The 24,894-nt window shown below is 40.9% G+C and overlaps 1 protein-coding gene across 4 annotated transcripts in view; it reads left to right on the forward strand.

Annotated features, from left to right (window-relative positions):
* Positions 1-24,894, forward strand: part of RSU1 (Ras suppressor protein 1) — a 71,641-nt gene that overhangs the window by 11,176 nt on the left and 35,571 nt on the right. For 3 of the 4 annotated variants that reach the window (XM_044424812.1, XM_044424814.1, XM_044424811.1), the window contains exons 3-8: positions 932-982; positions 13,378-13,498; positions 14,481-14,599; positions 17,453-17,535; positions 17,885-17,999; positions 24,391-24,523. In XM_044424812.1, the coding sequence (XP_044280747.1) occupies positions 932-982; positions 13,378-13,498; positions 14,481-14,599; positions 17,453-17,535; positions 17,885-17,999; positions 24,391-24,523 (622 nt within the window). Of the gene's footprint in view, positions 1-931; positions 983-13,377; positions 13,499-14,480; positions 14,600-17,452; positions 17,536-17,884; positions 18,000-24,390; positions 24,524-24,668; positions 24,757-24,894 lie in introns of those variants that run through there. The other variant, XM_044424813.1, reaches the window with a different exon arrangement.

The raw sequence follows: 24,894 nt of genomic DNA on the forward strand, positions 1-24,894 counted from the left end.
GGCTTACAACACAATAAAATACATTGAAATACAATAGAACATAATAAATTACCACTAAATACAAAAATACAAAAAATATTTGTATTCCATGTCTGGCAGAAAGTTTACTGGGTGACTTTCTGCCAGACATGGAATATTAATCTAACATAACTCTCAGTTCTCAGGAGGATAAAATGGAGAGGTTTCTGTGAACAGACCTGGGTTCCTTGTAAGAGGAAAAAATATGGGACAGTTGTAAGAATAATAATGTTAATAATTAGCAGTCTGACTTGGTTCACACTTCTGGTACTACAGATCCAACACAGTTATTTTTCTGTTTTTGCATTTCTTCAAATTCTGTGATACAGCTCTCCACTTTAAAAAGCCTGACAGCAAATATAAACTTGCATATCAGTTAAATGTGAAGTTTAGGCTTTTTTCAAAAAATGCAAAAATAGGACTGGACAGACTTGCAAATGAACACATGAAAACTTGCAGGAAATAGACTGACTGCTATTCCTTGTTATGTGAAGGAGATGTCACGTCAAACTGTATGAGAAATGCACACCTTGCAAAGTGACCCAGCAATATGCAGAGAATTGCTGTCTCATGCTGGTCATAGTTACTGTGCTACAGGCTAATCTTTGGAAGGTCCAGTAGTATTTTGGTTTTTTTAAGGCCACAATCCTATACAAATTAGACATAGAAAAGTTGGAATTGTATGGCTTTTTCTTTACAAAAGTACATAAGATTACATATTAAATCTTTCTGGGAAGAGCTAAGGGAAATTATTCCCCGCCATTCCTCAGATGCATTACTGTTAAAGTATGTCACTCACCCTTCCTTCCTTCCTTCCTGCCTTCCTGCCTTCCTGCCTTCCTGCCTTCCTGCCTTCCTGCCTTACCAGGCTTGCCCTGTTAATTATTTATTGTCTTTTTCTGTTCATTTACAGTCACTCTGTCTCACATCACACAGCTGGTCCTCAGTCACAATAAGCTCACAAGTAAGTATCTTTCTAAATCATGTATTTTTTCCTAAATATGAATGAGCTCCTTGACTGATTCTTTGATTGCATGTTCTGCGGTTTTCTGCATTTTGTGCATGGGCTTCTGCAAGAGCAAATGGTGCCTTGTCAGCTGACAAGTCCCTGGTCAAAATGCTGAGAACATGAATAGTAACAAGTTGGATCCAAATGATAGTCTCAGCTGGGGAAATAACAGGTGGGTGTTTAATGGCGTTTTTCTTACAGAACTTTGGGGAATGATTTTCTTTTATTTGCAGTGGCTCTTTATGTATTTTGATTAATTTTTAAAATTTCCCATCTAGTTACAGGCAGTCCCCAAATTTCAAATGTCCAAGTTACCCCTGCTTACTGAACAAACTGGCATAAGCCTATTCATTTTAAAAAATCACTGCAGAAAAATGTCATTACCATAGAGAGAGGAAGTGAAAAGGGAGAGAGGGAGGCCTCCAAAGCAGGCCTTCCTGCTCTGCCCATCTGGAGAGGGAAATCTCTCTGGCATTCCCTTGTTGCAAAGAGGAGGTGCTGATGAGTTTGGCCAGGGGGGTGCTAGAGATATTTGTGTTTTTTTCCACTTCCATGGGAGTCCTGTGCTCCTAACACCTGCGAATGTGCAGGGATGACTATACACGATCCGGCTTACATACAGATTCAACTTAAAGACAAATGTCTGTTTTCTCAGGAATGGAACTTGTTCGCAATCCAGGGACTGCCTGTATTTTTAAAGTCCTCTGAATTGACTTTAGATGCAATCTGCATTGGACTGACAAGAACATAAATGGCACTGATGTGTGCATAAATACTGACTGTTAAAAGGTGCACAGAAACACTGATGTAACACTGACAGCCTGTGCCCTGTAGGCTGTTGTCTTAAGCATACTTTCTAGGACTAGGTAGCCCTAGAATCTGCACAACTTGCTGCTCAGTCAATCTGGTCAGAAGAGAACTGGTGCTGGTTTAGCTGTATCTCATTTCTGTTTCTAGCTACCAAGTCATTGTTTCTCCTTCCAACTTAACAGTCTTTTATGAAATCCTAATGCTACCTTGTACTTCCATTAGTATACCTTTTAAACCACCTTCTGGAGAGATACATCATTGGTATATAGAATCAAAGGGTCCCGTCAAATAGATTATGTATCTCCTCAAGCAACATCTGTTGGTACGATAACTGCTGCCATCCATCTTACAGATCTTTGTACTTTCTAAACAGTAAGGGTATAATCTTATGCAGAAAAAAGCGTACATTTCCCAGCAGGTGTTAAACAGCATGGATGCTTAGAGGGATGCTGGGATTGTAGAACCTTTGAAATATGTTCAGAAATTTTGACTGGTCCCAAAAGCTACAGCAAGACTATTGATCTGGGCCAATTATATGGAACTCATGACTTCCTTGTTCCGACAGCTTTGCTGACCTGTGTTCCCAGGCACAATTCAGAATTATGGCCTAACTGGTTATGATCTAGAAAGCCCTATATGTCTTAAGACCAGGCTCCCTGAAAAATCACTTTCACCCATACAAGCCTAGTCAACTTTTAAGCCTTTGGGGGAAGTCAAAGAAGGCTAGTCTCAAAACTTGACTGAGGGGAATTGCTGACATGTCCCATAAGAATTATCCTGCACTGAGCTACAGTGTTCTTTTCTGTCTCCCATGTCATTTAACACCAACATGAAAGCATTGGGGAGGCTGTGGGAGATTTTGATGGCAGGTGCCTGAGGACACTCAGCCATATCTGTCCTTTCACTAGTAATGCAGAGGATACCCTGTCCAAGGTACATTGGCCATCACTTGGTTTCCATGCACAAATACACTTTAGTAGGTGTTGGGATGAGAGGGGGAACAGTTCTTGGTGCACACTCTTGGGTCAAGCTGATCTGGACTCCCACGTCAGAGCGAAGGGGAGGAGGCAGAGGGGCCTGGAGAATGGGGGCTCCGGACTTTGAGACGAAAGCAGCAGAGGTAATTATCTCAAGGCACTCTCTCTAAGCACTCAGGTAGGCTCTGAGAATAGCCAAGATGCACAGGTGTTGGATGGGGGCAGGGGAGAGCAGCTCTCAGAGTCAGACAAACCTGGTACAACTCTTGACCCCACAATGCAGCATTGGGAGAAATGGGTCAGCCAATTAGAGGATAGACTTATATAGAAGAGGTATGCTTGCCTCCAAACAGGCCCTTCAGAATGGATTGGGTCCAGACATACTCAAAAGAAGGTCTTCTAGAAGTAGTTGTTTAGATTGGGTTCAACAAACTGCTCAGAGATACATTCTATGGTGCTTGTGTTTATTGGGTATCCTTTGGGGAATAAGGAGCTTTTTGCAAAGAAACAGTCTGTTGCCTTGAACATGCACAGAGAAGAAAGCTTGGTACACAACAGTAGAAAACCTATGATTTTAATGAGTTTGTATTTTTTTCGGTATTATGTATTTGCATCAAGCCTGAAATAGTAATATGGAAAATTCTGTGCTTTGCAAGCTGGTTAGAGGAATTGTTGTGTGTGTGGGGGAGATAAAAAATTAACAAATAAAAATGGTGCCCCTCACTACTTCCAAAGGACTGAATTTCAGTTTTATTATTTGTCACATTGGACACTCTTGACCTAATCCCTTAAAAAGATACAATTAATTGTCTGAGTAGATTGTCCTCAAAATGACTTGGGGAAAACAGTGTCAGTGACACTTGATATGCCCCACTAAGGTCATATTAGCATCTCTTACTGGTTTTCTGGCATATAAATGAGGGTGCCTGCTTTGCTGTTCTGTTGTTTATAGTAAATATGTCCATTTACTAAGGCAATAAATATGCATGAAAGGTAAGCAGATGTCCAGTATTTTTTGCAGCTGGGGTATGCAGCTCTATCTGTCACTCTGACAAAAACAGGCAAAGTTGTACCATAACAGTAAGTCATGTTGCCCTGCTTTCAGCTTTTGCTGTTGTATCACCTTTTTATATAAATTATTTTCAGCTAGCATTTCACATTTTTCTCAATAAATCTGTCACATGTAGATAGCACTCCAGTCACCAGCACTTGCTTCTACAACAGAACCGGAAAGAAGGCTGTGCTTGTGTGATTGGGGAAATGTGTGCGTCTTCTCAAGGCATTTAGGAGAGGAAGCATCAGCAGAACATTTAAACTCAGACTTTCCCCAGTGTGATGCCTTTCAGAAGTGTTTGACTACAATTCCCAAACTGGCTACAGCATGGCCAAACTGGCTGGGGCTAATGGGAATTATAGTCAAAACATATCTATAGAATGTCAGGTGGGGGAAGGCTCTAGTTGTAACTCTTCAAAGATAAGTTTGCTTCCACAAAACTTGGTTGGTATTAAGGCTTCTTGTTTGGCCAAATTTATTTATTCATTTATTTATTTAAAACATTTCTATGCCGCCCCATTCGCCGAAGCCTCGGGGCAGCTCACAACATAAATTAAAATATAATACATTAAAAATATAAAACAAATTAACAATATAAAATAAATCGCCCTGGCTAGATAAAATAAGCAAATAATATTAACAATTAAAATGACGTTTAAATAAAAAGGTCTTTGCCTGGTGCCGAAAAACAAATAACGACGGCGCCAGGCGGACCTCTCTGGGGAGCGCATTCCATAACTTAGGCGCCACCGCAGAGAAAGCCCTCCTCCGAGTACCTACCCTCCTAATTTCTTTCACGGAGAGTTCCCGGAGAAGGGCCTCTCCCACAGATCTCAAGGGGTGAACAGGTGTATATGGATGTAAGCGCTTTTTTCTTGAGATGTCAAGAGTGGCTGGACTCAGAATTAAATTTCTTTCTGGAAAACTGTGGCCATAAAATAGGAATATTGGGGAATCTTTTTAACAAGTTTCTGCTTGATCAATAATAGTCTTGACAGAAAGAGAAGACAATCACTGCAGCCCAGGTGGTATTGGAATTCATCTGTCCCTTTGACGAATCTTAAGACTAAAACCCCAAATGTGCAAGCAATAAACTTTCAAAAGCAAATGAGTTTGCCCTTGCCTTTGTACGGAGACAATATTCTAAGGAAAGCAAATTAGTGGGAGTATTCTAGATGACATGAAACACTCCTCAAAAGTACTATAGTGGATAAAAATTGATTATTCATGTTTTTTGTCTATTTCTTACATATGTATCCCTCCCAAGAGCTGTGACTGACATAGATGGTCTTCCCCACCCTGTCACTCTGCTCTTTTATGCTATGCTTGTAATAGCCCTTGCAGGGAAGGTCACCTGCCTGAGAGAAAATGGTCCAAGGTGATTTGGCAGCCCTCATGGCTCACTGGAGGTTGGAACCTAGATCTCCCCAGTCCTCATCTGACACTCAGATGTCTTCACCTTGCTAACAGGTGTTCCAAAGGTTGCACTGTATGTTAAATGGGAGCCACAGAGCTCCTAGAAGGGCTGGGAAGATTGGGAGTTGTGGCACTTTTCTGTTGCTATCCATCTTTCATCTCTCTAGCTGCTGTTAAGAAGAAGTTTTCTGTTGATCACTGAGTTAGCAATTGAATGTTTCCGTCCGTCCGTCCCTCCCTCCCTCCTTCCTTGGGTATTTTCATTGTTCATTTTTTACACTTCTGGACTGCCCAGTAATCAAAGTTCTTTGGGCAGGTAAAGGTAAATAAAAACACCAATTAAAACACAAAATCATAAGAAAACAATGTAAAGAAACACATCTTAACCTCATTAACTGAATTTTTAAAAATGTGGTCTTTGTTAGGAATGACTTTTACATTAACGATTTTTAATGACTTAATGGAGGTATTAACTGGTCTCCTGGGGAGCGGATGCAAGGTGTTTACTGTTGTGTTTAGTTATTAGTTGGGTTTTAGTTGTTAGCATTATTGATTTATTTTGAAGAATATGTATTTGTATTTCATTTGTGTGTATTTATGTTCTGTTTAAAAAAATAAAAAGGGAGGATTTTAAATGACTTGATGTCATTAAACTGTGCAGTACTTTAATTTCATTCTGATTTGAAACTTGATGAGGTCACATTTTTTATCCAGTCTAGATGGAAAAAATGTTGATGTTAATGCATACGATGTTTTCAGAGGGTTAGTTATAGTTGCTTCTTTCCTTCTTGAACTGTTTGCAAAGGAATTAAAAGATAGAAGCATTGTCTGACTTGTCCAGAGGAGGTCACTATTGAGATTTTTTTCCTCCTTTAAAATTGGTTTTGTGAAACTTCAGAAACTTCTGATTGGTGGGCAGAAGTTTATTATGAAATGCTTATTTGTGAGTAATAAGGCAAACCTGAGTTTTGGTCTTTCCTGTCTTCCATTTTTATGATCCTACCCAGTATAGGATTTTGCTTACTTGTTTCAACTCTGAGCATCTTCAGATGTCTCAGACAAGTCATACAGTATCTACAGTTGTTGAATGCTTTGTACCTATATAGTTTTCCCCCTTTAGCCTTACAAATGAATGCTTAGAGTAGACTGCTGGTAGAGGGATCACAAATAAGGGGTCTTTTCAGAGACTGCACCCAGACTTCAGTATTCTTCCCCTTGAGAGGTTTGCCTCTCCCTTTCCTTGAAGTCATTCTTCTGGGAGGCAAAAAAATCAGTTGACTGGTTTTAACTGCAGGTTTCTTTGGTGCAATATGTGCAATGTATTTTAATGTGTTGTATTTTGATGAATTTTCTTTTTAATGTATAAACATTAATATTAAGTTGGCAGGGTAATATATAAATATTTAAAATAATAAATAAGCAAATAAAGGTGGGAACATAATTACCAGTCAGAGATCTGTTTGGAAATAACCTGAAATAGCAGCCCCTTTTGTCAAAGCTATTTTTAACATTTGGATGGCCTTTATGTTCAGCATACTGTCCAAAACACTGTATGACAATATGCAAAGTTGTTATGATGTTAAATCTGGAAGCAAAGTCAAGCAAGATTTATGTTAAGGGGGGACCATTGCGCAGTGGTGTGGGGCAGCTCTCCAGATGGTTTGGACTACAATTTCCAGCTTTCCTGAACATTGGCCATGATGGCAGTGATTTCTGTAAGTTGTAGTTCAAAACATCTGGAGACCTGCTTTCTGCCTCACCCTGCTGTAGAACATGGGGTTTATATGCTGAAAGTCTTGGCATCCATATGTTATGCATGTATAGCCTGCATATATTCCATCTTGTGAATTGCTAAATGTTGAGAAATGTTTAAATGTTTTAGGACTGTTGAAATTTCAATTAAAATAATTCTTTGGTATATGAAAATGGTGGCTTACAATGTTTTTGGATGATGTTTGTGTTAAATCATCTTTCATTTGTTAAATTAGAAAATGTACTTTTTCAGAAGCACGGAATAAAATCAATAACCTTTAAGTTAGCCTGCATGCTGGAGGGATTTAGCAAATTTATAATCTTCTTGGGGGGAAAACACACACATTGCTATGTAAACTGAGAACTGGAAAAACGTTGAATATAAATTACATTTTGACACTCTGGGTTAATCTGCACACTTTACAATGTTATTTCTTGAAACTTAACATTTTAATTAAAACACACTAAACTAGTCCTGGAGCCTGGTCTGAGACATGTGAGGCAGCAGTCTTGCTGAAGCTAAGAAATCTTTTCTGCTCAATACCTGTATGAGAAGCTGCCTGGGAACTTGCAAAAGGAGTATGGAAGTGGGATAGTGCATAGATTTAACAGGTTTCAGAGGCAGGGGCAAGAAGATGTTGTACAAATTGGCAAAATAGTATTTACATTATTCTGAAGAAACACATGCTTATAACATGAAGTCTGAGCATGTCTTAAGTGCATCAGAACTGTGAGGGGTAAAACGGTTAAAAGCCTACTTGTTATCAGAACTATTGAAAAATCTGTAAGATTAGCAGTGTGTTTCTATAAATGTTACTCAACATTAAGTATAATTACCTTAGACAAGTGGGGATAGAACAACAGCTTAAACTTTTTTTTTTATCCAACCAAGCACCAAATAGTATAACTGTGCAATATCACCTGAAAAGTGGGAATCAAAGAGTTCAAGTCCCCATGGGTCAGATGGACTAGCTTGACTGGCCAAGTTTTATCTGTGGGCCAAAGATTCTCCATCTTTGATAGAAATTCATAATGGACCACATTTTAGGAAAAGCCCTTGTATGTAACTCAACAGGTATTTTCCCAACCCACTGAAATTCCACAATCTTATGTTGTACAGCAATGTGATATATCCATTGCAGGTGTGGTTGGAAAGTCTAAGAAGCTACCTGTCATGCTGAACCTGAATCCTTAAAGGGCCATGCTAAAACCCCGAATGGACAGCTCACCCCACTCATATTGGAGCTCCTCCACTCTATTGGTTTATTCTCTGTGTGCAAACCTCATCAGAATAGTTGTATGTGGACACAGCTCTGCCATATTTGTTGATATTCACAGAAAAAAGAGTGTGGACATAAAAAAAAAATGTATGGTTGTGATACAGAGAGCCTTGCTCAAGAAGAGCATGTGTCGAAACATTGATTGATTGCTGATCTCTCAGGGAAGCACAGTCGCAGGCATTGAAGGCCTCCTATGATTTATCATTAAATCTCCATCTTTTCCTTCCTCTGAAGTAAGCTTGAAATGTACTCCAGAAGAGAGCAAATTACCACCAGCAGCTCATCCACTTAATGCATTTTATAGATTTAACTTTTCTAGAAAATAAACATTCATAGGTTTTATAGTTAAATCCATAAATGTTTAATTATGCCGCCCTGAGGCTTCGGCAAGGGGCGGCATAGAAATGTTATAATAATAATAATAATAATAACAACAATAACAATAACAACAACAACTGGCCAAATTAAATAAACTGTTTGTGGCTGTTTGTTTTGATGTGCTGTGACCTACTCACTGTATCACCTACATATTGATAGATATGCCTCAAAAAGGTATATTCTCTACAGCTCAGAGAAGAATGGCAAGGTTTGCAAAGTCATGAATCTGTTCTTACTATGGGATACAATTCAAAGAAACACAAACATTTTGGTTGTCTTTATAAAAGCTTGTTTTCTTAGCTTGACTTATGTGGATTTTCACTCTGAAGTTACTGTCCTGACCCTTGTGGATTGAAATAACCATCTGGTACTATGTCAAATTGCATTTTGGATTTGAGTATTTACACTCTACCCAGTGGTCTTCTCTCACTGACTTCCAGTCTTTGCTTTAAAATCACAAATAGACAAACACTGAAGCAGTTGTTGGTACCTTAAATGTAGCGTTTGAATATGTTTCTTTGAAAGTTGTACAGTAAGGTACCCATGGATTAAAAATCCTACATGTCCATCAACTAAAATGTTCTATTGCCAGAAACTCATCAGTCAAGGATTTAACTTATTTTAATTTCATATCTTTTGATCAACACTATGTTTTTGACTTTATTTCAGAAACTGTTTAAATTTAGATTTTTTTAACAGCCTTTATTCAAAAAGGCTTTGGCACAAAGCTTTGGCATTCATGGAAGGGGCATGAGAAAGGAGCATTCAGTTCAAGTCTGCATAACCTAGCCTTAATTCATATTTAGAATAATTTGTCCTTTTAAATTGGACAGATGCAGTGAAGAGAGTAAAATAATCCTTCATCCTGTCAAAAAGGCCAGTACCTACAGAAAGAGGTTTAATTGCATCAGGGACTGTAACTTCAAGAGGGTTGCATCTTGCATGCTTGTTGTTGTTCTTGAGCTGCGGACATATATTTCTCAAGCCCATGTGCTTGTTTTTCATTTATTCATAGCATTAATGCACAGGAAGTATGTATATGTCTTATGATATAATGTATCTTAAAATCTAATGGTTCAGTTGTCTCATCAGAATTTGAATGATGACAAAATGCATCAAGCAATAGGTGATGCTACTAGAAATGCAAGTTCTTAAGATTTTGCCCATAAAATGTCTAAAAAGTATCATATCACTTACTTGTGCCATGTCTCTTACTATTGAGAAATTGACAGAAGAGCAAGAATTAAATGTATACCTATATCAATATCAAGACGTTTTATATTTTAACTTATATTACAAGAGCATGAACCAGCCAAATTAAACATTTTGTCTCCTCAAATTAATGGGAGAGTTAAAAAGGTACTCTTAACCTTTCCACGGACAGAGATGGTGTTAAACTTACTAGTGCCTGCAGGGGAGGCAGAGAATTGGGACTATAAAGAGAGAGGTTGACCCTTTCCCTGCCCCTTTCCTTGTGGCTTGGGTAAAAAGCTCTCTGTGGCTGGTGTTAGCTCTGGGAGGGAAGATTTCATTGGTCCCCATGAGAATTTTTGTCAGAAAGGAAAGTGTTAAAAGAAATTTGCTGTTTACTATGGTCCCTCTTAATGCTGCTCTTGCTCCACATACAGAGTCACTATTTGCTATTAAAAGAAATCAAGATGTAATATCAAGTGGCTCCTCAACTTTAGGGTCTAGCTTTGTACCCATATGTTTTTCAGCTTGGCTGGAATATATCCTAACTATGTTGTTATTGAATTTAATTATGTAAACCAAATCGAGATCCCATTCAGTAGAACAGCCAAAGCTAAATAGATAATGAATTCAGTAGTAACGTATGATGTGTCCAAATGATGATGGACTGGTCGTACTGCTGCGTTGCAGGTGGCACTGCATTTTCCTCAACGTATGCCAAGAGCAGTCACCCCGTGAATTAAAACAGGTATTGAATCTCTTTTAGCCCAAGGGCTGACTTTAGTTTTGCAGATGCTTTCAGGGACTGCATTCCATTGGTGGCAGGACTGAGAGCAAAAGGGGCAAGGCCAAACACAAATGGATGGGGACAAAAATGGCAGCATATTTTTATCATCAGCTCTTTCTGCCAATAATAAACCTGGGAAGACAGGAAAATGTGCGAAAGTAAACACAAGTTGCTTTTTTGGGTAAAGGGAAAGGGGAGCCAGGTACAACCTTAAGGAAAAAAAATGGAGAGCCAGATATGGCCTGCAGGCATGTGATTCAACGTCAGTGAATTAAAACTTCCCTGATTTGGGTCAGGACCAAAATACTGTAGATGAACACAAGAAGAGCTTCTGGGTCAGACTGGGGGTCCTTCTGGTTCAGCATTCTGTTCACACAGCGGCCAGTCAGCTGCCCACAAGCAACTCAGAATCAGCATGAACACACCAGCACCTTCATGCCCAGTTTCTCTGCAAATGGTGAGAGTAGGCCCACTGCTGGAGGAAGTGCTGTTCCTTCTTCCACATCCCCCTGTAAGCAGAGACATCCAAAACAGTAACTTACAGGGAAAAGGAGACTACTGCTGGAAAACAATCCCAACTCTGTCTCCAGGTGTTTAGGGGTCTCTGTGTTTTTTGTTTTGCTAAAAAGAAACTGGACAGCCATCTGAGTGGGATGGTGTAACGGGGTGTCCTGCAAGAGCAGGGGATTGGACTCGATGACCTTCATGGCCCCTTCTAACTCTACTAGTCTATGATTCTATGAAACAGGTAGTGTTACAGCTGGTCTTTATGTAGAACTCTGGGGGGTATTTAGAAAAAATCTGAGTATTGAACATAATGCTAATAACATAATAACAAATAAAAAACTTGTGTTCTATTGTAAATATCCCCTTCATTTGGTTTAAGAGTCTGGGGAGATCAACTCCTACAAAATCCAGGTTATTTCCTCTAAAGCAATTTCACAAATTATTTGCTGAATCTTTACATTTGGGATTCGTTCATCTACTTTCTAGATTGTTGTTAGTTAGCCTGATCCACCTATGCAAACAGCTATTTTCCATCAATTTCAGTATGACAAAAAGAATGTAACTGTTGAGAATTCAGTTTTAACTGGTTTATGGGACAAGTCCTGAGGTGACAATGGAACAGAAAGCTTGAATGGATGTGATTTTCCCCACCCAACACGCACACACATTTGCTGGCTTAGATTTTGCTCTAATAACTGAAACAGGGAGTTAAAGCCATTCAGATTCTTAATCTTTATCTGAGTAGTAGTATTCACAGCATGCAGCTGAGTATTTTCATATTGACACATAATAGCTATACGTTAATCTGTTGCTAATCTGATATAACCTTCTTTTGCACATTGATCACAGCATTTCCCTCCTGGGATGTGAACCCAAAACTGACCCAGGTTAAACAGTTAATTATTTTAAGCTGAGTCTAAATTATTCTGCTTTCATTGTCTTTTAAATGAACATCTGATTAGACTATTTAAACAGCAGTCCAGTTGGAATATGATTTGGAACAGGCACTTTATAAGACAGTTGTATTTTCTGCAGGAAAAGACATTTGCTCCTTCAAAGACAGGATTCGAAAGGAAAAAGTGAGAAGCACAAAACAAACAGAGGCACCGGTTCTTACAATTACAATTCAGCCACCTGGAATGGCAATGGTGCAGGTAGCCTGAGCAGAGCAAGTAGCTGCTGCCAGGTGACAGCTGGGCTCATAGCAGAGCTGATAGCTTAGCCCGTTTCTCTGCTCCCCCTCTGCTCTACAGCCTGATGCAATGGCTGCCGCTATGTAAAACGTCTACTGCAGATTCCTATTCCTGCAGGTACAGAGTACATACACCAGGGCCTTCCCAGGGGTTTCTGAAACACATGCTTAGGAACATTCATGTAACTGCAGCAAATGCAATTGCCACTTCATGTATGATGGCAGCACAGTATGACTGGCTACCTCTTGTAGGAGTTGGGAGAGTGGCATTTCAGTATCCTGAGCATTTGTCATTTCTCAGCCACTGCTGCTGGCCTTTCCCCTATTTATTTATTCTGTTTTTTCCTTCAGGGAACCAAGGTGGCTTACATAATCTTCTTGCACCTTTCTATTTTATCCTCATAACCCTTGGAGGTGGGTTAGACTTAGAATCAATGACTGGCCCAAAGTCCCCCAGTAAACTCCATGGCCAATTGAGGACTAGATCTTGAATCTCCTTAGTCCTAAACAAACTTTCTGGCTATGGAGTGGCATACAAATGCAATAAATAAATAGCTGTTCTGCTTGCTTGCTTTTTAAAAATAATCTTCCTCTTTTACTCTCTATCTTTTCTTCTACCAGATTGCAGGTGTGAGCTTGCTTAGCTAGAAACATAAAGGAACTGCCTTTCCAAGGTTCTATCTTGATTTGCCCTTATGAGCATGCTTAGTTATATAACAAATGTAAGAATCGTTTTTCTAGATAAAAAAAGTTCTTTTTAGTCAAGTAGTTTACTTGTGTACTTGACCCACAAGTTTGGAAGGCAAGTTGATAGAAAGGTAACCGTTCCTTGTATTTTCCAATGAAAGGTTAATAGTTAACATATCTATAATATTCATTGATCATGTGCATCTTCTGTGAATTTGTCTACTCATCTTTCAACAATATTTCTGGTGTATAGAAATCAACCTGGGCTGTTTTGTATGTCCTATCTTGTTTTAGAGGGGCTTGTCTTTGTATTTTGCAGCTGTGCCTCCAAATGTTGCAGAACTAAGGAATTTAGAAGTACTCAACTTTTTCAACAATCAAATTGAGGAGCTTCCCACTCAGATTAGCAGCTTGCAGAAGCTGAAACACTTGAACCTTGGGTATGTAACCATTCTGGTCACTTGCTTAGATCTTCTGTACAGGCTGCAGTCCCAGAAAATTTCCTTCTCTTCCTGTTTTTGCCATCTAGGAGAAAAGAGAGAAAGAGCACTTCCTTACTGGTTAGTCATCTTCCAATTCTTCCCCTGAAATAAGTTCAGAAATAGAAAAACTGTTTCTCTTGAGTGGCAAAGCCTTTTGTGCTGCTCTGGCAAAAGAAGTCTCTTATCTGTCTTAACACTCTACATTTGCTATCATTTCTGGAAATGGCAATAGATAGATACTAAGTATGGGTGCGTTTCCCCCCTGTAATTTTCTCCTTTCCCTGTAGAGTTAAAAATCAGCATTATGACATGCAGACAAAGGATGGCATGATGTTATCCGCATCTAAATATTCTCCATGAGATAGCAATGTAGTAAGTACCAGTGAGCCTGCCTTTTCTTCATTCCCTCAAATCTGCCCATTTCCTCCCTGAGCAAAATGAGTGTGACAGTTGCCAGCAGATTATCGCCTTGCCTAATGCCCTGCAGTGTTTCTCATGTTGCCCATGACAGAGGCCCCGCCAGACCTGTATTCACATGTTACATGTCCAGTGACCAAGGAGTGAAAATGCTGCACTGCACCATGTGTTTGCAAATTGCAGAGCTAGGATTGACTTAGGCAAAATATATACAGTCATCCAAGAATTGTGTTTGTGTTGAAATAAATACTGACTGATTGGCTTAGTTTTTTGTTTTTCTAAGGAGGCTGCTTTTTATTGTGCTCAGTTATTATGTGGCAGTTGCTTGCTCTGTATTGTTAGTATTTTCATATTTATCTGTTTTTATTGTTGGCTTGGCTTGTTTATGTGGCATCCAAAACAGAGAGTGTGTGTGTGTGTGTGTGTGTGTGAATTTTAAAATGAAGAAATGCAAACTGTGCATGTGCCATGCCTTCTTTTATATCCCAAACAGTGCAACCTTACCATCTTCTCTTACCCTTAGGATGAACAGACTGAATTCCCTGCCACGTGGATTTGGCTCTCTACCCGCTTTGGAGGTTCTGGACTTGACTTACAATAACCTAAATGAAAATTCCCTACCTGGAAACTTCTTCTATCTAAGTAAGAAAGTGTTTAAAAATAATTTAAATCATCGTGAAAAGTTGCTTTTCTTTCTGCAGGTGAGATTTACTTGAGAGACTCTAAACCCTAAAAAGACTGCTTGAGATATATGCCTCTTTCTATGAGCCTCCTTGAATATTTCTACATAGCTTGGCAATCTGTATCTTTTGATCTATAGTCACCTGATATTGGTAGAAGTAAGTGGATGGCTAGGAGTGTTTTATGAGCTGCTGACATGGTTGTATTTCCTGAATTTTATACTGAGCTAAAAGTTCACCCTCTTGGAAAGGTAGGATGGTCCCCACTGGGTGGGGGAAGAATTCTCGCAACCAAGCCATGGTCTGCTTTACTCAATCATCTCTTAATTGTTAGTGTTGAGTCCAGCATCAGCACATTGCCAGGGAGCAAGGATGCTGAGTTGTTTTCAGCCGGAGGAGGCCAAATTTCACCTTGGAGGCATTCTTGCCTGCCAGTGGTGGGTGGGCAAAAGGAAACAGGGACAGAACCAAACTCACATGGGGCCAGGAATGCCAGTATATTACTGCTTGGTAACTACGTCTTAGCAGGGTCTTTCACCCTTCTAGAATAGCAGAAAAAAAACAAAGGCCCGGGACCCTAAGGTAGGAGCAGGAGAAAGTATCTGAAGAAGCCCCAGAAGGTTGGATTTGGCACTCAGAGGATAGGATTTTGCCCCTGGGCCTGCACCCCTGCTCTGGAGTGATGTTATGTTGGGAGCACTGGGGAGAGATTTAAAATAGTGGCTGGCGTGTTAATCTAGTGCGGCTGCATAGCATAATCACAGTGCTGTGTATCAAGGGTTTAAAAAAACCCCTCACCTGTCATTAAGGTGCCTTGGCCAGCCTGCCTACCCTGGATTTGGTAGGCCTCTTTAAGGACCTTGTAGCTTTCCACTGAGAAACATGCTTGTTGGCTGCACTGTGCGGGCAGGTGAGCTGCTCTCGTCTTCCCCTCCAGTGGCCCCATCATTGCATCAGGAAGGGAATATAAATGCCTTTCTCACTGGCTTAGTGATGCTGGAGGCCAAGTGGGATGTGTAGTTTGGGGCTATGTATTCATTTCTTTCTATCACAATTGGTTTGTGAGGGGTGGAGAAAATGGGAGTGGGGCTGGATTGGAACCATGGTAACTGAATCGGAGGATTCTACACCAATGAGTTGCAATGGCACTATAAATAGCAGGCCCAGGACCTCAAGTCCATATAGAGACTGCAGTGGGAGCAAAGGGCTAAAAGTTCCCTCTCCACACAGCATGGTCCCAGTCCTGCATTCCCTTGCCCCCTCCCTGGATCATTGGCTATTGGTAAAAGAAAAAGTGACTGCTTGGGCCAAACTGAGCTGAATGCCATATGGAGCATGACCGGAAGACTACACATCCCGGAATACCTCACAGTTGGTTGTACTAGTGCAGACTTGTGGAATTGTAGTCCAAAGCACCTGGAGGGGCACCAGGATGCCTACCTACCTTGCAGGGGATAGTTATGAAGGCAGAAACCATGTTTGAAAATAAGCAGGTCTGCGTCTGCTCAGTGCCTGCATAGCTGATCTGTCAGGACACTCCTGTATCATGGAAGACCAGCACCTTATGAATGAGCTAGGTCCACAAATATGCTGTTGGTGAAATGTATATCCTTTTAAAATTAAATTTTACTTAAGTAAATTAGTACTTAAGTGAGTACTTTTGTTAGGTAATTTCAGTCAGAGAAGATTTAACTACAGCTTCTGGTTCTCTTGTTTCTTGGTTCCGGATGACCAGAAGTATGTGTAACTTGATGCAGTGGTAGTTTGTTTCTTTAATATGCTACCCAATCACCAAGGCTCTCAACCACCCATACTCTGAACAAAAGTTAAACATGAGTAACATAATCTCATTCCGGCTTTAGGAATATCCATCCTAGGCATATAATGTATATTCTGAGCCATCCAGGTAATTTAGAATTGGAAAGGAATTATCCCTTCTCTTGCCCATGCCAAAACACTTAGCACCAGTTCAAGCTTTGCTCTCTTTGCCTCAAGGCAGGGGTGCTTCAGCTCCCAGGCCACATTCCGTTTTGGAGAAATCGTCAGACCCTGAAATGCAGTGGGGGTGGGACTGAAGGCAAAAGGGATGGAACAGAAACTCCAGCAAATTCCAGTGACTGTGACTTGGGAGAAGCATTTCAGCTTTTAGAATGGGGGTTGGGAGCACAGCTCAACAGAATTGCACCAAAACCAGGAGAATGCCAAACTGTCTGTGACTGGGGAAAACTGGTGAAGCCTCAGAAAGGGACTGTAGCCATCTGGGACTTGAGACAGACTGGAAGTGGTCCCTGGGGCTGACCACCCTGTATAGATTTCTATACTGTCCCTTTAAGGGAACAGAGAAGATATACATAGAAAACACACGGATCTTTAAGGTATTTTTATTCTCTCCTGTATTCCAATGGCTTCTCAGTTCTTTGCACAGACTCAACAGAAGTGCAGGGGTAAACCTATCCAAAACTTTAAGGGCAGAGTTATGGATGCAGATTTGAATAATAACCCAACGTCAGAAGTAATAAATTGTGATGGATTCTGTCCAGGCAGGCTAGCACTGAAACCATGTGCCACCTCCTGCCAGTTTCTAGTATCGTAGGAATTGTTAATTGTGTCAGTCCTTTTGGATATAGATGTTTTCCTGAGCCGACCAGCAGTACAATAAGCCAGTAAATCTAAGTTTGACCTGCTTGTTATTATTGTGAGCCTTGGGTGTGTCAAAGGCTTTTCACCAAGTCATGGTTATTAATCAAAGCTGACACTTTTTTATTGATCAGGCCTCAAATGCCACCCTGTTTATATAGTGCTGTTTAATTTGCAGCCACCCTGCGTGCACTCTATCTAAGTGACAACGATTTTGAAATCCTGCCACCAGATATTGGGAAGCTCACAAAGTTGCAGATAGTAAGTAATTTATCTAAATTCTTGGAAAAATCAATTCACTTTTGCAGCCCTTGTAACAGTAGAATCAAGTCGATTTGTGAGGAGTAGTGGGCTGTTAGATTTTTTGAAAGAATGCGCTTCTGCACCTGGTATTGCCTATTGTTAATCAGCAGGTGCTTGTAAATAATTGGAGGAATTGAATGTTTAGGGATGGGATGAAGTGGCAGAAAGTGCGAGGTCTGGGTTTGACTGCAGGGTAAGATATTTATTTATGACAGATTTTGACCTGCTTCCTTTCAGCTGAGAATTATTCTGACAACTCTGTGTATCCTGCTTTCTCTCTCTTTCTTTCTGCCCGCTGTTTTTAAAGCTTAGCCTTAGAGATAATGACCTGATATCACTCCCTAAAGAAATTGGCGAGCTCACCCAGCTTAAAGAACTTCATATCCAAGGGAATCGTCTCACTGTGTTGCCTCCTGAGCTAGGTAAGATTTGTTCGTTGTTGGTGTAAGGCTAACCAAAAAGCATTCAAACACACATCTCATTTTTGCTAACCTAAGCTATCCATAAATATCCGTACAATAATTAAATCTTTGCTGCCTCTCTCTATGCTTTCCATTAAATGCAAACTGGAAAAAACTTTACAGACAGTTTCTCAGTCTGGGGGGCAAAGTTGCTTGCTACTGTTGCATCTGCAGTAGTAGCTTTCCATATTGTGCTTAACACATGCACCTTGCAATATTGAATCATTCTTTTTTTATTTGACTTTCTAACCATTTGACTTGTTGTAATAGTCTATATTTGGCTGGCTGAAGATGGTCTTGTGTTTGTGGATGAACTGCTCCCAGGCTTTGCGGCAAAAGCAAATTGCTGTAAGATTTTGAGGTCATGTATCTATGCACATTCTTTTCTGTCAAGTATTGTCTACATCAGGCAGGGACTAATAGTACACACTGATCGTTCCTCATCTGGAGGCTTGTCTGTTAATGTGCTCTGTTAGAGTGATGGGTGGGTTCTCAGCGTGTCTGTCTCAGACATTGTTCCTCAAAATATAGTTCAGGAGATGGTGGTAAACACTCATGCACAGATAAATAAAATTTAGTAGGTCTTGCCTTTTTCCTGGATTTAAAAGGGTATGTGCTGCAGTGAGAGACAAATCATGATTCGCTGCAACAACAGAATTGCAACCAGTTACATGAAGTGCCAAGATGCACTAAATTTGGTACCTTGCATATATGTTGGTGACTGAACAACTAGAGCAGCATTCTAGAAGGAGCCCAGGACAGGATAAAGAAGCCAAAACAAAGCACAGATACACTTTCTAGGATCAGTGGTACATGTTCTAATGTACATGGTTTGCTTTGCCTATGTGTGCTGTGCTTAAAATAATTCAGTGATATGCATAGTAGCCCTAAGCAAAAGGCTCATTAGTGGCTTGGGAATGATGCAGCTTCACTGGAAAAGCCATCGCCATTGGTGAAACAATGAAAAGAGGTTTCACAATCAAGCGTTGCAGTTGTGCAAAGAATACCATAGATGAGTGTGATTGATATTATTGAACAATTTTGTTTTGATAGATAACTAATCATTTAAGAACATTTCAGAGTAAAGAATGGGAACTGAACACACAAAGGGGAAGGATGCAAGGGGAAGAGAAGTGGTTCTTCTTTCTGTTCAGATAGTATATTAAATTATATACCTATTATTAGTCAAGTGTCTAGAGCAGTGATGGGTATATTCCTAGTGCCAACTTTCCCAACCTGGTGCCCTTCCAGTTGACTTGGATGTCACCCCCATCAGTTCTAGCCAATGGTCAGGAATGCTGGGAGTTGTAGTCCAAAATATCTGGATGGCACCAGGTTCTGTCTGGAAATTAAGTATGGGCTATATAAAATTACCAACTTTGGGCCAGTCACAGACACTCAGCCCAACCTACCTCACAGGGTTGTTGTTGTGGGGATAAGGTTGAGAGCAGGAAGAAGAGAATGAGAAGAAGAGGCTGCTTTGTGTGCTTTATAAGAAAAAAGGCAGGATATAAATCAAATAAATGAAGTAGGTGAGTTCAGTCCTGCTAATTAACTGCTAATCAACTGCTGCAGCTCTGACAGTCATCTGTTACCATTGCTAAAGAAAGCATGCTCCTGGCCGAACCAGACAGGAAAGGCAAGGCTTGCTTTCCTGTTGCAACACCCAGTCTGCTCCATAGCCCAGTGGGAACCCATTGAGGTCCATTGAAAAGGGTTCCTGGGAGGAATGACTTCATACAAACAGTGATCTGAGCACTCCAAAGAACATAATTATATCACTGTTTGAATAAGCAGGGAAAGCGTTTGGCAACAGGCTGGGCTGTATTCACACAGAAGTGTAGGTTTGCGAGGCCAGGTCAAGTTGTAATGAAGACAGAGCAGCCTCACTAGCATCAGCACCATCTGGGAAAACTGAGTCCAATCACAGGGCAGTTATTGATGTGATTGTTGAGAAACAAAACTTGCTTTTCAGTTGCTCCGCTAACAACAGCAGTGTAGATATGCTTAGGTGGGGTCTGCAGGACTGGGATCCCAGCCATAGAGTGACTTCCGCACCACACAGCCACAGGTGCAGAGAGAAGACAGGCTCAAGGTATGGCCTTTGTATTCTCCCCGGCTCTGAGCCTGCGTTGCATTCCTTCCTGTTGTGGGTTTCTGCATGGCACAGTCATGTATTGGCCAGAATAATATAGGAGTTTGATATAGGACTGTGGGTGAACATCACAGGCTTAGTGTATAAGAAGCTTCACTGTCTGACCCTGGCCATGCTCCCATGGGGTTGGAGGATCTGGGGAGAGCCACCCCTTCCCACCCACATACATGTAACAAAATCGAGTGACATAGCCCATTAAAGGGGGTTGTGTATACAGACGTACAGCCTCACTGTAATAATTGCTCACTTTTTTAATAGGGTGGTTTTTTCAACAGACAATTGCTGTAGCTGACCTACAGTCTGTATATTTTAATTTTGTGGTAAGTTTCCCAGTCTCCTCGAGAAAGGTATCTAATCAGCAATATCAACAATTTTGCCTTCCCTCTTCCTCCCAGCATTCTGCCATAGAGTGAGGCTTAGCCATGAGTGCATTGAGCCCAGCAGACATAAGTTGAGAATGGTGTCATTCTCATTTGTCTTACGGACATAGCCGAGATTGGTTTTGTCTTTGTTTTCATATCCGTAGGGCTCAATTCACTGGGAAGTTCTCCTTCTCCACTACAACTGAAGTGACATGTGTGAGAAGGCGCCATGCTCTTGTGCAGTTCTCATTCAGTTCAGAGTGGCTTCCATAAGAGAGCGTCCCCAGTGGATTGTAAAGTGACTGAGGCTGTGTCATCTTTCTCTTTGGGAAGTAAAGCACGTGATGTCAGAGTAATAAAAATGTAAGCCCTAAAGCATAAAGCAAAGCTGACAAAAATCATGGCAGACATGTTTTTACATATACCTAACTGCATTTTCTGTTCAGAGGGTTTATCCCTTGCTTAGCCTTTAATAAAATTGGATCCAGAGGTATTTATATCCAAATAAGAAAATTAATATCTTCCTCACTGTATCAGAAAGAGAACATGTCCTCTGAACTGAAACCAAAGAAGGCACTCTTCAGCCTGAATATCATCTGCAAAAGAAATTTACGATCACGTGTGAAGATCTTGTTAACAAAAGTGGAACAGAGTAGAGTATGAAAAATTGGTAGAAGAGAGAACACACATGGGTAAAGCCTGAGAAGACAGAATATGGCCCAGTTCGGTAACCTAGTCAAGTCCCCGCAGATTTTACTCTTACCATGAAGGAAGGAAGGACAGCAGAAATGTTGAGATGGCCTAAAAACAGCTTTTTCCCTTTATACTGCTTTAAGCAGCGTTACTGTTTTAATTGCTTAAACATATGTTTTAAGTAGAGTAATCTTTGTTGAAGCAAGAGATTAGGTTTTTTTTTCTGGTGAATCAGAAAGCCCTTGTGTAGTCATCCATTTACAGCTAGTACAAGGTGCAGATTTGAATTTTGCAGAATGTCAAGTTTTAACACATTGCTGACCTTTGCATCTTATACTTCTAAATACAGTATTAACTAGCTAACATAGACATGAACATTTTTCAGAACAGTTTTTCTTCCAGGTTTTCAAATTAAGGTTTCCTACATTGATCTGAAGTCATTTCAGAGGTGACTGTTGGTAAACGAAGGTCTTTGCTTACTCAGCTGTTGAGATTCAGCAAGGAAAACATGTTCTCAGAAAAGTGCTTCTGGCATATGTGTGGGTAGGTAGGCAGGATGGAGGGCATCAAAAAGCTGGAACAGTTGTCCTGGTTCAGAAACGTTCCTCATCAAGTTTCATCTTGACAAAGTTGTACCAAGCTGTGAGGTTATTCTGCAGGAGGCCCACCACTTTCCCTTCTTCTTCCTCTCTCTCTAGCCAGGGTCATCTTAATGGCCTCTGCCTTAGCCAGACCAACTGCAGTTTTTTCATACACCGCCCAGCTTTGGAAAGCTTGCAGCAATGCACACATTGGCAGCATTTGTCCATAGCAAGCACTTCGGATGGCTCCAGGCACACTTGCGTTTTGTGTGGGGAGCAAAGGGGGCCAGCTGTGATGTTGGAGTGCTGCCACAGACTCCCTGCCTGCACACAGTGCACTGTCCATCACTGTCTGCAATATCATCGCAGTTCTAACTAACTTATAGGGTTTATTTGAGCTCTAGATCTGAGAGCTCTTTATCTTTAAAAATGCAGATTTTCTTTTATTAAATAACTTCCCTTCCTCCTATTTCCCCTTCTGGGGACTGGTTGAATATATTGTGGTGCCCAGGGCAGAAAATCCAAATAATGCCCCTTACTGGAAATGATATGATGAAACCTCTGGCATTTTGCTGCCCTTTCCTGGTACTGTGTCATCCTGCCTAATGGCAACACCCCCAGCCTTGCCCTTCACCCTCTTCTCCCCTAAAGCAATACACACTGGTTCCAAAATATGCTTAATATTCCTTTTCCACTGTGCCTTATACCAGTGACTTTCATGGCATTTGGTAGCTACATTAGAAATATTAGGCTTGGGAAGAGAGAAAGGCAAAGCTGAACCCGTGTGTGATTAAGGACGGGCTGGGCTGTAAGCTGCTCAGCCAATGTGAGTTGGAGTGCTCTGCTCTGTACTCTCTCCATAAGATTTTCAGCTAGGAATACTTTTACAGTTCGTGCAAAGAGGAATTCAAAATGACTCGTAGGATGCTGCTGTTTCTCTGAGTTTCAGCAGGCAGATCTTTTCCTTCCCCTATTGGTGATGCTTCCAGAATTATAAGCATAAGTGCGCACTTACTGTGTTGATGGTCTCTGTGGTTCTTTTTGCAGGTAATAAAAAGGAAAATCCAATTTGCAATTGCAAACCCTGTGAGTGAAATGCGATCTTCATCGTGGCATTGGTCAGGGGGTTACCGCTAATCACAGTACTGTAGTAATGTGCTTCTCCTGCAGCATCTGCCTTTCAAACTGCATACAGTGTGGATCTGTGGTTGACCTAACAAAAGATTTAGATACCACGGCCTCTCGCTTATTAGGTCCTCTTGTCAGAGCTCTGCATACTCCAACCTGATCCTTATTAGGATGGGAGTCCTATATAGCAGATAGGCGTGGGCCTCCAAGCTAAGAGCAGTCCTTTCTAGGGACTTAAGGCAAATTGCTGCCTGACCCACAGAGGGGTGAAATGCTTCCTGCATCCTATTACTTAAAAGGTCAACTGTAAGAGCATTGTTCGGATGTGGACAACTAAATCATAGGCCATCTTTTTTCTTTCCCTTCTTGCACAGGTTTTTCTTGAGTTAGGCTAAGCCTGTTTTCCCATCATGGGCTACATTAAGCAATACATATTGCACAGTCAATACACCCCCCCCAAGCTTGCCTGGGCAGAAAAAGAAGCATACAACTCCAGCATTCCCTAGGCAGCCATGCACTGTAGGACATTTTCTAAACATGCACAGGACTGTACCCTTAATGCATAAGGGTACATTATAGGTCATAGTTAAGTGTTGAGGGGATGCACAGTGTCTCTGGTTGCTCCCAGGGGTCCAGGTTCCCCCCCCCCCCCCCCCCCTGTGTCCTGTTCAGTGTCCTTGACTTGGCACAGCTAGGACCATTTGGCTCAGCTAGAATCATCTCAGTCTTATTTGGATTCACATTCAAGCGGGAGGGGGAGCTCTGAAGCTGGAGAAACAGGAGTTCAGACTGGCATTGGAAAAGCTTGAAACATGGTGGGTGGGGTGTTCAGTGAATTTCCCTTTACTGCAGTAGTTTGTAGCAGGTTTTAAAAAAATCAGAGGAAGTGCTCTGTTTTGTCTTGCACAATCATAGACATATGTGGAATTCCTTACAGAGAAGAGTGTGTGAAAGAGTCTTTCTGGAATCTTGATTTAGGTGGCTCCAAGAAGTTGAAAGTGAAGAGCTACAATTTTATTGTCATCTGGTACCTGAGAAAGCCACCCCCTTGTGGAGACAAACTGTGACTTTGTCCGGTTGCAAGCTTAGCTATATTTCTGTCAGTGATCTGGCTATCAAATCAGAAAGTTAGTGGAGGCTCGACTCACATTCTTAGAAAATCAGAACTTGCATTATAAAAGAAGTATCACATTCTACAGGTGGGACATTGTGAAAAAGAACTTAGCCTGAGAATGTTTGTTTGAGAATGAAAGGTCAGATACTTGTCTACTGAGGTCTACTTTCTGCTTGGTGTATTCAGAATATAGGGCTTGTCACGGTCATGCTGATGTTTCTTACTCTCAAGTCCTAAACTGCTAGAATTGTGTGTTTTCATCAAGGGGTGACTATTTTCAAAGTGTTAAAGAAACTGAAATTCCCTTTAACCCTTTCAGGTAACTTGGATTTGACTGGTCAAAAGCAAGTCTTCAAAGCGGAGAATAATCCCTGGGTTACACCTATTGCAGATCAGTTCCAGCTGGGCATATCTCATGTGTTTGAATATATTCGTTCAGAAACATACAAATAGTAAGTATTGTATTTCTGTATATGTACTGTAGCTTTTTGTTTTTAAAACGGTATTTGGGGACTAACACGTTGTGACCTTGCCTGTGGTCAGTTTAACCAATAGTTTTCACCAACAGGAAAGCTCATTTAAGCCCTTACTCCCCAGAATGAAAGGCAGCAATAAGCTACATCAGATATTCCCTGTCCTTTATTTCCTGCTTATCCCCTTCTTCCTGCATCTTGGCTTGTGTGCTGGAGTGACCAGCTGAGGTGTGTAATGAAGAGCTTTCTGGCTGGGTGTGGCATACTGTTGGGCAGTAGGCTGCAGATTCTGGGAGATGTTGTCCACATCTGAAGGATATGAAGCTGGGGACAGCTGCTCTTGTCTGTCT

The sequence above is a fragment of the Varanus komodoensis genome, unplaced genomic scaffold (genome assembly GCF_004798865.1).
Source record: "Varanus komodoensis strain SLA01 unplaced genomic scaffold, ASM479886v1 scaffold15, whole genome shotgun sequence".
Lineage (NCBI taxonomy): Eukaryota > Metazoa > Chordata > Lepidosauria > Squamata > Varanidae > Varanus > Varanus komodoensis.